General features: G+C 39.9%; 1 protein-coding gene across 14 annotated transcripts in view; it reads left to right on the forward strand.

Annotated features, from left to right (window-relative positions):
* The window catches only part of FHOD3 (formin homology 2 domain containing 3), a 377,817-nt gene that overhangs the window by 165,877 nt on the left and 195,240 nt on the right, over positions 1-16,700 (forward strand). For all 14 annotated transcript variants that reach the window (XM_032118819.1, XM_032118873.1, XM_032118846.1 and 11 more), the window contains exon 4: positions 8,432-8,499. In XM_032118819.1, the coding sequence (XP_031974710.1) occupies positions 8,432-8,499 (68 nt within the window). The remainder of the gene's footprint in view (positions 1-8,431; positions 8,500-16,700) is intronic.

Here is a 16,700-nt window from a genome sequence, read left to right on the forward strand (position 1 = left end):
TTTCTTGGGATTCTTGCTGTTGCTTTCTGTGGAGTTAAGTGATTCCTTGTTGACACTGAGTTTTAATGTCCCAGTCTGATTTTTACTTTATAAGTTAGGTGAAACCTGCTGTTGTGGTCTCCTGCTCTTGGGCTTTCTCATTGCTTATGTCCTTTTTTCCACAGCAGCAACTGACACAGGTTTCTGCAGTAGAGAATTGGGAAACCAGTAGTGAGCAGAGAGATCTAAAACTAAGAGGAAAAGTGGTAGCCCTTTTTGTCAGGCAGCTTCACCCTGCTCTCAGCCCGCATCACCTTATATATCCTTTCTTTCGTTTATGAACAAGCAGGACCTTAATACGCTAAGTAATTTAGGAATGGAAACAGTAAGAGGAAGTTTTGACCCCATCAGTTTTTAAGATCTTAACATAATGCACTGCAACATACAGAGAAAGCACCATCTTCCACAGCTGCAAATGCCTGGATCCAGCAGATGAAGACTAAGGTTTCCTTTTGCACTTAACTATGTATATAAACACGTGCTGTGTTGTAACATCTCCCTTTAGTGTAAACCATTGGCATTTGTTTGCCATAATGTGTGCAGATAGCACGACAAATGTTCTTCCTAGTTCCATGTGGATGGATCTACAGGAGCAAAAGGATAGTAATTTAGAGCTCTGTAAAGGGGAAATTCTGGCTAATGGTTTATCCATGTCAGGTGATTTTCTTGAAACCAAGCAGAATATGCAGAAGTTTGGTAGAAATGGTTGAGAGGAGAGCTATATAGTCCTGTTATGCAGCCAGAGGGGATGTGCTGGTTTTGGCTGGGGTAGAGTTAGTTTTCTTCATAGTACCTAGTTTGGGACAGACTATCCAGGGATGTGTTCGTTATTGCTGAGCAGCACTTACACAGAGTCAAGGCCTTTTCTGCTTCTCGTCCCACCTCACCAGCGAGGGGGCTGGGCTTGCACAAGAACTGACCCCAACGTACCAAAAAGGGACATTCCCTGTCATATGGTGTCATGCTCAGCATATAAAGCTGAAGGGAAAGAAGGAGGAAGGGGGCAGTGTTGGGAATGAAGGTGTTTGTCTTCCCAAGTCACTGTTAGGTGTGATGGAGCCCTGCTTTCCTGGAGATGACTGAGCACCTGCCTGCCCATGGGAAGTGGTGAATGAATTCTTTGTTTGGCTCTGCTTGTGTGAGTGGATTTTTCTTTTACTATTGAACTGTCTTTATCTCAACCCACAGGTTTTCTCACTTTTACACTTTCCATTCTCTTCCTCATCCCGCTCATGGGGGAGTGAGTGAGTGGCTGCGTGGGGCTTGGCTGCCAGCTGGGGTTAAACCATGACAGTGCAGTGTGATAAAGACTGGAAAGTCCCTTCTACCAGATAGCTGCATAAAAACCTCCTTCTTTTAAATCTCATGGAATGATTTAGATGTTACTGTAGTTTTTGCTGAACCTCCAGCACTGACTAATACCTAGAACCAAGGGTAGGGGAGTCATCAGGATATTCAGGAATGATGTGTTCAGAATGAAAAGGACCTGTTGTTACATGTCTCTGATTCCTCATCCTCAGGGTCATCGTCTTTCTTCTTGATCCTCTGGACTTTTCTTATATACTACTCATTTCCCACAATTGATTGAATGTCATTTCATATCTCTTGGAAACACAGGAGCAAGAAGTAAGGGAGGACACTTACACCTGGAGGAGCGGATACTTTTTTCAGTAGATTTAAACATATCATCATTCTTGTGCTGACAGTTTTATGTTAATTCCCTTGTGACAGAAGTTAAGACATTTGGCATTTCAGAGAAATATTCAAAAAAGGTTAGCTGCAACCCATCTTCCCGGAGTGGGGGTTTTGCCCTGTGTACTCTCCCTGTGGAAATCCGGGGACTGTTGCTGCTGAGTACTTTTTGCAGTGTCAGGAAAGCAGACTTCTCCTCTCAAAGAGGCAGGAAAATCCCTAAGCGTGAGCATATAGAATTGCTCTGAAGTGCTGGCTGAATTGGGTATTTTTCATTCCCAGGGGAGACCCTGCCCTGGAGTTCTCCCTGCTTGTCTGTCCAAACCCACAGGCTCCCTGGGGTTTGCAGGTGGCTCTTTGCACTCTTTGAGCCTCTGCCAGCATGGCTTTAGGGTATGGGATAGGAAAGGGTGTCCAAGGCTATTTTGTCTTTCCCTCCTCCCACTCCCCACCTGTGAGTCCTTTACAGAGAAAGGGAATAAGGATGCAGGCTTGAAGCTGAGCTCTTCTCATATGCAGGCATAATAGGATCCTTTCCCGACAAAGGATCCCCCTCTCCCAGTGGGGGCAAAGGACCCTGCTCACTGAGGGGACCCACTGTCCCAGATAATTAGCTAAGCAGCTGCTGTGTGTCTAAATGAAAAGGAGAGTAGGGAGGTTTTTTCTCTGCCAGGGAGCTGGGGCGGCATTCCTTGGAGGCAGCCTGCGCATTCCTCCAAAGCAGTCAGTGCTGACAGTGATGTGGGCTCAGCTTCCCGAAATTTGTACACAGCCACTTGCTCGGCCTAAGGTCCTTTACTGTGAGAAAGCGCTTTCCTGCACTAATCATTTTTCCCTGGATCAGTGGGAGAATATGCAGCTTGCGTTCACATGTTCCACTAATTAATGCATAACCATTTATCCAGACAAAATAAGATCAGATTCAGAGGGAAAAAAGGAAATGTGTAACATGCAAAACGAAGTAATCTCAGCAGAAGTAGCAGTTGTGTTAATGCAGTAGCGAGCAATATGCCTGTGAATGAATCCCTTCTTCATGCATTTTCTAGGGGGTCTGGGTAGAAAAGGAGAGTGCCTTGTCTGGCCAACACATTTATGACTAACTTCTGTGGACAAAAGCAAAACTAAGAAAAGAGCCTATTCTTGGCACAGGACCAGGTCTTTTCTTAGAGAACTGCTTTAATTTGTTTGACATACAGTGAAAGACTGGCACACTACGCTAATTAGTTTTATATACAGTTGTTTTATAGATCTGCAGCACTATATGTACCCATGGGCCTACTCCAGTGAAGTCTACCAGGCTCGTTCCTGATGCCTGTTCACAGGAGTAGACCTGTATGCCTGACTTCTCGCTGTATTGCTCAAATTCTTCCCTAGTTTTACAATTGTATACATTCATTCAGATAACATGCATTTAAAATTGGAATAGTGCAGTAATAAATTTAGAAGTGTGGCATTGGCATTCACAGAAAGGGTGAATGCCAAAATTTCTTACCATTATAAACACTTTTCTTTGCTCTTTCAAGTTTTTTTTCCCATCCGTTCTGCTGAAAAGGTAGGCAGTTCATTTAAATTCTGAAAGCCTTTTAATTTTATCACTAATACTTCTTCCTAGTGAGCATTTAAAATAATGTTTTATTCCTTGTTGCGGGGAGAGGAATTAAATTTTTTAGTTTCTAAATACTGCCTAATTTCCAAGTGGCTACTGGAAGACAGACAGTATTGCTACTTCTGTCCCATGCAAGGTAAAAATTAATGGCAGGAAATGTTTCAAATGTCATTTAAGTGGATCTGCACCAGGTATCCTGCTAATGTAATCAAATGTGGAGTTAATCTCCCTTTTATGTTTTTGTAAGGAAAGGAGCTTCATCTTGAAATTATAGCTTAAAGAAAAGAGGCATGGATGGGAGACATGGAGGTCATTCAGGCAGCAGCAAGTGAAGCAGAGCAACTCCCATTTGTGCTCAGCCAGATGTTCACAAGCCTTTGCCAACAGCTCAAAAGGCTGATGCTGTATAAATTACTATATCCCAGGGACTAATTCAATGGGTGTGATGGAAGAGGAAGGGAGGAGGATGGTACCCTGTCGGTCAGAGGTCAGGTGTAACACGTGGGACTGAACCAAGCAATGTTCAGCCAGCTCCACTTTTTCTTTTATTACTGTGGATTGAAAACACTTATTTTTCCCATAGAAGGCAGTCAGTACTTTTACTGAGAATATAAGGACAAATTATTACTTTCTTTAAAAAGTTGCTTTTCCCACATAGTCAAAAGAGGTGAATTCCCAATGAAATTTGAGCCTCTGACAATTACCTTTGAAAATATAAAATCCCTTTGAAAGCTGCAAGTTGTCTGATAAAATATCTTTAAAGACTTCTCTTCCTTTCTGAAAAGATGTTGATTGCAAACGAAACTGCCTTCCCTCCACTGCTACATTTGTACCAAATTCACCTATAGTAATCTCTTTTCACTTAGCCTGAATTGTTTTTCACTAAATTAAAAGCATTCAAAAATACAGAGTAATAAATAGTTTTCTTTTAGAGCGTAAAGGCTTCTCTTAACCAAAGTTCTGCTGTTGCAGGAAAATCGCCAGTTGCAGGTTGCTACCTGTCACACATGTCTGTCTCTACCACAAGCCTGGTTATCTATGATTCTCTGCATCTAGAAACAAGTGCTGAGCTAAGGGAATCTCTCTGTCTTTCAAGGATATACACTTCCCTGCTATGATGCGAAGGATAACTTAATAAATGTGACTCTTGCTTCTTGCAGAAAGGTAAATAAAACTCAGGCCCTTACCAGTGCCTGGCTTTTTATCATTTTCAAAAGAGTTGACTCTGATTTTGAATGTTTGAGATTGCCAGTGCTGATGCTTTTTAATTTCCTAGGATATCCTACATTCTACAGATTAAAAACGGGTTTTCAAGGTTAATGAAGTACCAACTCTTCATCCCAAACAGTATTGCTCTATCAGTGGGAAGCCCATGGAGGGACAGAGTGCCTTTCTTTCATAAAATAAGGGAATAAGCAGTGCCCTCTAGTGTTAGTTAACGTCAGAGGGAAACACAAGGAGAATATTCTGTCATCTGTGTATATGAAATTAAAGCTATTTCACAGCCGCAGATGCAGCTCTTTATTTCATGAAGAAATGAAGTAAAAGTGATTACAATAGTGTTCCTTATCAGGACTCAGCTGTCAGAAACACCATCATTAATAGGTAGATGAAGTCAGATCTCACAAACTCCCTGACCTATGAACTCACTGACCTGTTTTATCTTCTCGTATCTTGAAGTATATGAATGTAGAATGTCTCCAGCCTGCACCTGGCCTGAGGAAGGACAGGAAATGTGTTTTACCAAAGGGCCAGAGAAGTTTCAGGGAGAGGTTTAGTAGTGCATGTTCCTGCTTGAAATTCAGAGCTTTGTTTTCTGGTGTAAAGCAGTCCTGGTGTACATATTCAACCTTATCTGACACTTTGTAACAAAGCAATGAACATGTGAGTCTTTGGACTGTCCTTGGAGCACCTCAGAATTTTCTGGGTTTGCTGATAGTAGCAGGCTAGACTCCTGTTTCAATGCTGTAGGCATCATTTATTTCAGCTACAGACAACTCTGCCAGGGATGTACCATGGGCATTAGTCACCTCTGTGCTTTAACATGGAAAGTTATTTCTCAGTCTGATTCAGAGGGCAACACTTTAAACTGCTTATGTAAAACAAGCATTCATCTGCTATCGAGTTTCTGAATTGTCTGCAGTATGAAAACATTGTAAGCAAATGTGGCTTTTCCTCTCTCTTGCTCTTTCCTTTTTTTTAAATTTTGTTTTTCTACCATAGGAAAACAGCTCAGAAGTGATTTTTGCCCTTCAGTTTCTGCTGATGCATTTTCATAGCCTCAGTTGCAGTCTAGGGCTTTTGGAATGAGCCTGAGGTCCCTGGGGTGTTAAAGTTACTGTTAACAAATGGGAATTCTCTAAGACCTCGAGAGCATCTTAGCAAGCGTACCCCAGCTGTAATCTGGAGAACAGCACACACCATAAAAGTACAGATGTTTTTAAGGGTCCATGCAGTACCTTGGCTTACACAGGCTTTCCTGCCCTGGGTGAGGTTCATCCTGGACTGAGGTTTTCTGAAGCAGAACGTCTTCTGATGTAGCATGGCCATCTCACTTTCCTCCTTGGGCTATGCTCAGAGAATGGTTCTGATGGCTGCCAGCACTGTAAGAAATGGGTATCAAGACTTAGAGAGTGTGTTGCCCACGTGTAAGAGTAACAGGTGAAGGCACTGGGGGCCTGTATCTTTGAGCTGACTCAACAAGATTAGCTCTGCATGAGGAGGTACCTGTGAGTGGACGTTGTCTCTGGTAGAAGATGTCAGAAATGAGATGAGATGAGATGACTTACCTGGACTGTCACTCCTCAGATGGGTTTTTAACCCATCTCAAGCATTTGTGATACCTGCCACAACTGTTGTCAAACTTGATACTTGCAGTAGTTGTTGGTCCTTAGCTCTAACGATGGACGCCTTTTTGAGCTGCAGTCGGTAACTTCTGTCCTCTTTGCTGCAGACAAGCAGGGAGAGCATTGTTTGTGCTGATTGCCAAGGATGAGGTTATGCTCTGTGAAAAGACCAAGGAGAAAAAATGTTCAGCATTGTTCCTCTGAGATGTACCAAAAACCTTCATGCATCAATGAAACAACCAGTGTTATGGTATCATAACAATGGTTTGTTAGGACTTCACCCCGGGATGGAAGGATGATGATTTCTGTTTAAGACCGAGACCAACAGATGGCATTTGTTAGGACATTGATATTTATGTACAAAGTTGCCAGGACTTTAAGAAGTGGTGCCTCTCTTAATTAAGATGATAATGCACTGCCTTGTTTGGAGACATTCTGCTCATAATGATGCTGGTGAATTATGAATAGAGGGAAATTAGTAATAACAAATGCCAGATGGAGGTAACTTTCAAAAAGGAATATTTTGTGTAATGTGGCATGTAAAGTTGACAGACTGGGTCTTAGAAGATCTTTATTATTCTTTAGGCTTTCCTGACAAAATTACTCTTTATCCTGCCAAGAAACGTAGTCCTACATGCCAGTGCGTTTTTAAGTGAGAGTAATTAAAGTGTGCCTCTAAGTTTATGGCTTGAAGTGAAATCCGTTCCTCCAATGTTTTGTCAAGAATCTATAAAAAGTGCAAGAAAGGAGACAACTTATAACAACAATAGTTTTGCCAGTTCTGTACATTCTGCCTTTGAAATCAGAGGCAATTAGGGATGAACAAAACTACTTTCAAAGTTAAAAAAAAAGTGTTAGTTTTGCTGACATTTTACTTCATACTTTTTCTTTGGTTGAAGATGGCTGTTGGGAATAAGAAATGTTTTTCTAAAATTAAACCCTACCTTCCTTGATTAAAGTAAAAAACGATTACTGAGTTATAAATGCATTGAATCCTCAAATGCTAGGCCCTTTTTGCAACTTCCTGACAGAGGGAAATAAAATTTAATTTGGCTTTGTAGTATAAAGTGGTAATTGAAAGATAAATAGACAAGAGAAAGTAAGAAATAAAATGCTGGGATTTGATATTTAATTTTCTCATAAGAATATTGTCACTCCGTGGGCATTCCAGATATCTGGACCTGCTTGCCACTGTCCATTGAACAGAGGGTTCTTTCATGATAATCTGTGGGTGAGGCAAAGTGTGTCATCTGAGGTGACCATGAAGATTTTATTTTCCTTTGTGATTGCCCTTAGATTGGAGTAATGTAATAAAATTAAATTAGGGACTTAAATTAAATTTAGGACTGTAGAAGTATTTAATAAAGTCTCTATCAGGTAATAGTAATACTAAATGTAGTAGACCAGGAAGATTTGAAGAGCTCACCTTCTGCTCTATCCCTGCATAATCACAAATCATTTCCAAATTTGCAACAACAGGCTTGAGATGCACAGTCTCAGACTTCTTCCAAAGGCACTAACATTGTTGCAGGGCTCAGAAAGGCAGCAGAGGAGTTGCTTTTGTCTTCTTTAAATTATTTCTGTGAGGATGCATTAGTAGGGGAATAAATGAAGTAATACATTTCAATATTGGATGATGAAAAGAAGGCTTCTGCTTCATTTAGAAAAAGGTCAAGATCAGTTTTCATGAGAATAAAACACTGTTTTGAATTATACTTAGAACAGACTGTCCGACTATTTCTGGTATTAACGTTCATTGCTATTGGAGAAAGGATTTAACAATAGAAAGATGAGAACACAAGAAAAGAATGTCTAGAGGGAAGGCAGTCAAGGATGGGATTCAGTGGCTCTAGCTTTGATAACAAAGGCAAAGAGTGGTCTCAGCTGAGTCTTTTGAGATTAATCTGGTACTTTCAGTAAACCCTAAATTTACCTTAATGCAGAAAGAACAGTATTTCTAAGCATTTTCAAAAACTCCACAGAGAATTGTTTCTCACTGATCTTGTTGAAGCTATTGTGAATTTACTTCAGATGCCATCTGAAGTTATAGACAACTAAATCCTGGTTTACATGCACATTTAATGAATAAGTCCTATATCTATATTTTTAAAAGCTAATTTTTTTGAGAGCAGTCTGCCTAATGGGAAGTGGGTGCTAGGACTCTTTAAAAAGCTGTAGTACATTCTTGCTGTGTTGTCAGTTTTGTTTATGCTGAAGTTTTTTCTGTTTTCTTATTTTGTTTTCCCAGAAAAACTTTACAATTCCAATGGACGGGAGCTGAGACGGGCACTTTTTTCCTTGAAACAAATATTTCAGGTGAGCAGATAATAGCTGTCTATTCTGTGAGTTGAACATGAATTTAATTTTTTTTTTTTTTTTTTTTTTTTTTTTTTTTTTTTTTTTTTTTTTTTTAGTATAGAAAATAACAGTTTCTGGGGAAAGAGACTTTTAAGACTTCATTTGTAATTTGGAATTAGACTATTGCTTCTTAGGGTCTTTTATTTTTATGATCTGCAAACCTTCCCATGTTCCTTCAGTCTGTCAGAAGGCAGGACCAGACGTGGTGTAATGGCAGAATGAGTAGTGTAAATCTGCCAGGAGAGGAGACAAGAAAATTGAAACTCTTAGGTGGAAATTTAGACAGCTCTTTAGACAGTGGCATGGCTTGGTATTGGGAAGACTTGGAGGGGAATTTGAAAAGGTGATCCAGGGAACCATGAGGTAGGGTGATGGCCCAGTGTGGCCTGATTATGGACAAATAGTCTGGGTTTAAGCCACATCAAAAACTGAAAAGACCTGTGGGAGACACGCGACAGTTCTGATGAGGGACCAAAATGTACTGGGAGATCTCTGAAGGTGTTTGAACTTAGACTGAGTTCAGAGGAAAAGATTTACTGATAAGCCAAAAAGATGCTTCATAGAGCTGAGGAGGATATGGTAGTGACTGATCATTTTAAGGAAAGGCATGGTTTTGAGTGTGAATATTCATTATGGAGGAGATCTGAAATCTGGAGGATTTTGGGTTTTGTGGGGAAGTAGACAATGTGATAGACAAGTGGTGTGGTTGATAAGAAATTTGCTTGAATTAAAAGCTTGGATTTCAGATTGGTTTACTGGATAAAGAGAAGGACTTGGAAAAACTGCAGGACTGCAAGGAAACTTGTTGGAGAGAACAGGTCAGGAAAAGTAAAAATACATCCCCACTGTGAGAATTAGAGCATACTATCACTGTGATTCTCAAATGGAATTCATTTGAGACATTCCATTTTCAGTAAATATAAGTGTAATCAATAAGAGGAGCACTTTTCCTCCTCTACCAAGTGATCCAAATGGAAGATGACAACCTATAAACCTTTCTTTAGCTATAATAGGTAGGTGGAAAGATTTCAAACTCCTAGTTTAACATTTTTGCTTTGTTTTAAATAGACATTTATTTTAAGAAGAATAAAAACATTTAAGAAATCTTCAAGACTGCAAATTTTCTAAACACATAATCCTTTTTATAGGTTTCAAAGTTAAGTATTTAGAATTTAGAAAATGCCAGAATTAAACTTTTCTGAACAGTAGGAGTGAGTGGTGAAGGGTGGACCATATAATGTTAAATCTTGGTAGCTGAAGATGTGTTCTGGGTCAGAAAAATGTCCCTGAATTTTGAAATTTTTGGGCAAGGAATGAGTTCCAGTTCAAAACAGTCTGGTCATCTCATGACTGCAGATTGGGAAAACCATTGTCTCTTCAGGAGACATTGTCCCTCACTCCCAGAGGGAGACTGCTTGAGAGTCACAAGGATGCAAGCTGGGTTTCCCTGTGAGCTTGCCAAGCATGTGGACTGTGTGCTCAGAGGAAATCAGGCAGGTTTCCAAGAGTCTTCTCTGGTTTCTTCTCTTTTTGTGCACTTCAGCTGTTTCTGGGAAATATTTGTGTTTTGCTGCATTTATGTATTCCACAGATAATCTGGGCACTCACTCATATTTAACAGTGAGCACTAAGCCTCTCTTCCCACCCATCCTGCACCTCCCATGCCCTTCCATCATGAATTCTCCCAGTTTGGGTATTCATAAATATCCTCTTCCCTATAGGTTATTTGAAGTCTAGTAGGTATTTCTGAGCAAAAGTGCTCAGTGCTTTCAGAGGACACACCAGTAAGATCTCTCCCTTCCAGCTGATCAGCTGTTCTACTGAAAATGTTGTTTAAATATTTATCCTAGTTAATTTAAGGAGTTGACTGTGTTGAAGAGTAACGAGAGAGAAGGGAGAAGCGATGCACACAACCCATATTTGTGTATGAATGTAGTCTTAAGTGAAATGCATCTGACTGTTTCAGGACATAATTTTCCTTGAAGAATTCAACTTTCTTGTTTTCTAATGTACATGGTATGGAAAGGGATTTTGGAATTACCAGATACCACAGAACTGGTAGAACTGTGGCTAATTGCTGAGCAAACATGCCCTTAAAAAAGTCTGCATATACTCTCGAAATACAGGTTCTCTTAGGGGGTGATTGAAAAGTGTTCCTCAGGATGGAGACTGTTCGTATAATATGCTCAAGTATTTGAGGTAGTACACTTTCAACTGGAAAACAAGCCCCTGTCAACCCCGGTTTGCTTGCCAGCTTTGCTGTCCTTAACAACAGCATTACTAAGGGCATCCTTTGAGTTTGATTTTAGTTTATCTCATAATGAACCGTGAGACAGAATGTAAGGTAATTTTTGTATCAGTTTTAGAAAGAAAATCTGTTCCAGTTCTTTACCGAAGGAAAATGCAAGTAAATATAATAAGGTTATATTATAAACGAAACATTATTGTCCAAAATGTCATGCCTCCTTTTTTTTTTTTTATATGACATGAAAGTATGTCAGCATTAGAAATTTATTATTATGGTAAATGTTTTTTTAAAGTGTGTTTTTCAACATAAATATATTTTTTGATTTTGTATGCCAGTATAGATGGTATTTTAAATTCCTTGAGAGTGTAATATTTTGGAAATAAAATGTTGACTTGAAAAAGAATGTTTTCACAACAACAAGTTTTCAGAGTGTTATGGAGACTTCATCATGTCTTTAAGTGCCAGGACAGTTCATAACACCATTTTTTTATAATTTCATCATTGCTGACTTAATTTGGCAGAGTTCTGTGTCAGGATCATTTTCAATTTAAAGACTTCCAAGGTAATGTGTAGTCTCTCATTTGCATTAATTGGGAATAAGCCCAAGTTTTACATTGAATTTGAATTCCAAATAGTCGGAGCTCTTGATTTTTCACGTGAAGCCTCAGCAAAGCTTAGCAATGTTTGGCAAGAGCAATGTCTTTGTTTCAAAATTTAGATGAAAGAGTCATTTGGCAAGTCCAAACTTGGAATTTCTCTTTGATTTCTTCTGGTGGGCTGGTTTTGGCAAAATGATGAAGGTTATGTGGAGTCTTTTTCTTTGACAGTACTGCCATTCTGTTCCAGTCATTCATTCTGAAGGGGTGAGAGAGCCACAGTCATCATCTTTTTCTGGATTGTAGTGCAGTTTCCTTCCTCTGTTTGCCAGTATGCTTTTTGACAAACAAACTTACAGAGTAAGAGGAAATTGATAACCAGTACAGTTTCCTTACCTTTGAATGGATTTTCTGACAGACTTCTGAATTGCCTGGTTCTTGTATTTATCAAAGAGTCATGGTTTTTGTGCAAAGTGCTAAAAATTCCAAAGGCATTGAGCAGAATCCAGCCAAACATGGCACTTAGAAAATCAGGCTCAAAAATCATTCCTCATTTCGTAAGAGGGTTAAAAATACATCTGCTTAAAACATTTAATTCAGTATCAATCTTAAAAGCAAAAACTTGAGCAAAAGCACAACAATAAATGTAAATAGTGCTGTGAGATTTAAGTGGTAGTAAAAACGTTTATTTAACACAGCCTGTGATACAATTGGATGTAATATAAAGCATGCATGTTTTACAACCTATAAGCAAGTGTGTCTTGTAGTTACAAAGCATAGTTTCAAATCATGTTGATTGCATAATTTCAAAATAGGAAATAACTGGGTAAGAATGTGGTGTTGTAAGAAAAATAAGAAAGCCATAAAGCATGTCTCAAGTCTGTTGAAATCTATAACCTTGTGTAAATCTGCTTATTAAAGTTTTGGAAAATATTTTTAATCAATAACCATCAATTATTAGGTTTCCTGGAAAGGAGACCTAAAGTGTATATTTTAAAAAGCCAGCTCTCTTTTAGGACTGTTTTGCCTACAAGTGTGGTTTGACAGGTGCAGGAGATCTCCCATTAGGTTTCCTTGAGGAGCCTAGATTCCTGTTTTGTGTTGTGATCAGCGTATCAAGGGACACAGTTACAAAATTCTCTTTCAGAATTTTCTTCTATTGTTGAGAAATTCATTAATCATTGAACAATTGAGCTTTGTGTAAAAAATGTCACAAAGAACAGCTATGTGGGAGCCCTGGAAACATTAACTAGAAGGTGTTTGGATAGACACAGTCTTATCAGTGAGTGAAATCAAATGTCACACACTTCAGCTGCTAAGGAGTCATCAATCATCCTTAGGAGTGAAGAAGGAGTATTCTGTGTTTGCCTCATTGATCTCAAGGAAGGAGGCTGCTCCTTCCCCTCCTGCAGGCATGACTGATGAGTCCTTAGGGCTTGAAGCTGTGTGACACTTGATTTAGGGGCTGCTGTCATCACTTGTGAGGCAAGCTGCCTGCCACCTCTCCCCTACAAGAGCCTCTTGGAAGGATTCTTGGTTAAGTCATGAAAAAGAGAAACCTTAATTTCCTTCCCAAATTGATTTCACCAGAGTTCTACATAGCAGTTTACAGATCTATTTAATCCTATTTCACAAAGGAGATGTCTCATGTCATAGATATTTAGAGATTATAAACAAAATAGATATGACACATTAAATGTCAAAATGAGTGTCTCAGTTTCATTAGCAAGTAGAGTGCCTTCTTCATGTCTAGACAATGTTACGGGCTGAGATCTAAACAGTGCTTAATGAGAGTAAAAACTGTGAACTGCTTACACCGTAAAGATAGCCTAAAACTTGGGAAGCCACCAGTATTCCTTCTCTAAGCACTACGAATGTTTGACTTGAAACAGGAAATGTTGTTTAGTATGATGCCCCTGTCTACTTTAGCTTCCTCAGGTATGTAATACAATGTCTGAATGTTGTTTGATCTGTTGCTTATCTGCCATGAAGAATATTCCTGGTAGGGTCTGCCCTAGGTGACTTTTCTAGGAATTTTTAATTCTGCTATTAACTGGGAGGACAAACACACAGTATGTTGATGTATCTGCTGTCTACAAAAGGTGCAGAAAATGAAATTCTGTCCCTATCAAGCCAGTGGCATAAAATGTCTTTAGTTTCAGTATTATTTTTAGCTGGTGGTTGAGTGTATACAGGGAGATAGACTGTGGTAAACAGAGATGATTACAGCAGGACTTTTTTTGTTCATTCCTGCTAAATGCCATTATTGGGGGGAGGCAACCAAAGATTTTCTGCCTAGTAATTTGATAGGTTAATGTGAGACTGAGGTGTAACTTATTTTTGCTTGCTTGCTTCTTACATTCACAGGGGGAAAAAAAAAGTTATCTGGGGAAAAAAGATCCTCTGATTATCTGGGCCTTCATTAACTGAATAAAATGAAATATTGGATGAAGAAAGATGCTTACAAATTGTTCAACATGCTTAAATAGGAGCACAGTTTCTTTTCTGTGTTCTTTCTTTCAGCCTGTTTTGAGAATTGTAGCACAGTTCAGTTCCCTCTCAGTTTATTGTTCTGTACAACCCAGAAAGGCAGCCCAACATTTTCAGTGGTAGAACTTGATGATAACTCTGCGATTTTTCTCAGGTGAACACGGCATCATCCCAGCTACAAAGTTAAGTGCAGTGGGAACACTAGAAGTAGCATTATATCATAACAGTAAGATGGCTTTCTACCTGCAGCTTCCTCATCAGATGCAGGAATCAGGCAGGTTATGTAAAAGTAGTGAAGTTAATGGCCAAAGTCACAGAAGAAGCAAAGTGCCATGTTCAGAGTAAAGGGCAAAAAGGACCTTCTTGAGGAAGATAGTGATGAAGATTAGGCAGAATCACAGTAATTCAATCTTGGTAATTGAAGAAAGCAAACTTAAAGTAAGACCATAAGTGTGCCATGGGAGCAACTTTGCTGTGCAGGCTAAGGACCCTTTCCTCTCTAAATTTTGTCCTTCATTAACTTAAGACAACAGTAATTCTTTAGGGTTGTCAGTTACATCCACTGAAGGTATCTTTGTTTTTGTCTTAGTGGTGCAAATTTCTATTTCCTTCCCTATGTGTTAGGTGCCAATATGTGTGTTTTAGTGACTTGTTAAAGGTCAGAAAAATTTAAACATGAAAGACTGTAGGCTGATTTTTCTCCTTGGTTTAACCTAAATTTCCCCTCTTTCGGTTTGTACCCATTACTCCTTGTCCTATCACTGCAGCTCCTGATGAGGAGTCCCTCTCTGACTTCCCTGTAGGCTCCCTTCAGATACTGGGTGGTTACGATGGGATCTCCATGCAACCTTCTCTTCTCCAGGCTGACCAGCCCCAACTCTCTTGGCCTGGTTTTGTAGGAAGGGTGCTCCAGTCCTCTAATCCACTTCATGGGCCTCCTCTGGACTCACTCCAACAGTTCCGTGTTCTTCTTATGTTGGGGACACCAGGACTGTGCACAGCACTCCAGGCGGGGTCTCGCAGAGCAGAGGGGCAGAATCCCTTCCCTCGTCCTGCTGGCTATGCTGCTTTGGATGCAGCCCAGGACACGTCTGGCTTTCTGGGCTCCCAGTGCACGTTTCTGGGTCATGTTGAGTTTTTCATCAACCCAGGTTTCCCCTGCAGTTTTTCCCCCAAGTTTTCTCTACAGGGCTGCTCTCAATCACTTCTCTGCCCCACCTGTAGGTGTGTCTGCAATGGCCATGACCCAGCTCACTTGAACTCCATGAGGTTTGCATTGGCCTTCCTCTCAAGGTCCCTCTGATCAGCATCCCTTCCCTCCAGCAACAAAATTGAGGATGAATTTTCATTGTTGTCATCACCAGAAGCCTACATTGCAGGCTGCCTAAGTATATTGCCTCACTGAAAGTAAAGGGGGATGGTAATTTCCATGCATGCTGTTGTAAAATGCTGCTCCATGTAAACAGATGAAAGAAAAGGAAAAAAGGGAGCAATGTAAAAATACTGATGTCTCTGTGTCATGTTATGGCCATGCTTCTACACAGATGTACATGAAATGAGTTTGGAAGATGTAAAGACTGGTGGACAGAAGAAAATGAGGAGTGAAGCCACAGCATGGAGGAGTGTAGGGAAAAGTTTGGAGGGAAGAGGAATGGAAGCTTGGCACAGCTGGTGAGGGCAGTAAAGTGGCTGAAGTGCATTTGCAATCAACAAGAAGAGCAAGGGGAAGGAGCTTCCATTGAGATACAAACCAGCTGCTTGATCCTTGCAGACCCTTCACCTCTAAAATGCTTCTGCCTCAGTTATTTCTAGCAGCTTACTGCAATTTTGGGACATCCCAGTCCAGGGCAATCTTGTTCTCAAGGAGTTGTTCTTCTAGGTGCTGGTGGGAATTTGACAGAAGGAAGACAGCAGGTGAACCTGCCTAGCACCTATCTTGGGGTAGTTTCTGGCTTACCAAGTATCAGGGAGTGGAAATACATGTCCTAGAGAAATGGTCTCTCTGCAGCAGAGGACTCTCAGATCTGTGTTTGGTTCATCTTCTAAAAGTAGTGCCCTGACACAATGTAGAGCTGAGGTTTCATGTTTAGTACAAGACTTGCCTACTTAACCACAGGCTTACCTGGTCCGTACATAAAATTGTTTTGTAGCTTCATAAATAATTGAGGTTGAAATGGCAACACAGTCTTGAGAGACTCGTAGGACCTCACTTTATGTATGGATGTGTGCATATATGTGCGTGTGTGTATGTTTTTGGAATGATTTCTTTCCAGATTTGTTTGCAATAGATGACTTGGCTTTTAAAATGGACTGAAATAAACAGTGACAATTGAATTAGATAATATCAGGCACTTCTGGATTGGCAACCTAGGATTTTAATTATATCAATAATTTTGGAGTCCAAAGGACAGAACTATAGTTTGAAGTGTGGGAAAGTAACTATAAATTATATCTTGGCGATCTGTGCTCCTTCAATCACTTCCTGACTATGTTTACTCAGTTTTCAAGCCAGAGCAAGCTTTTCTAATGGCAAACATTGCAAGCCAATCTTGATCTGTAAAATGCGACCTGTCGCTTAGCCAATAAAAAAGCTGGACTATGGAAATGCTTTGGGATTTCTGTTTCTAATAGAGCACAACATAGCTTTTATTACTACATCATTTTAGTCTTGTCAATGGGAGTAATTATTTTGCTGGTAACTTCAGCAGATGTGATGCATACTGAAGGCAGGTAGCTATAGTTAAAAATACTATTGTGGAGGCTTAGTTGTGATATATTTCTAATGTAGTCACTGGGGTTGCAGAGGTAGGCAGCCAAAAGGGCGG

Source organism: Corvus moneduloides, chromosome 1, assembly GCF_009650955.1.
Source record: "Corvus moneduloides isolate bCorMon1 chromosome 1, bCorMon1.pri, whole genome shotgun sequence".
NCBI lineage: Eukaryota > Metazoa > Chordata > Aves > Passeriformes > Corvidae > Corvus > Corvus moneduloides.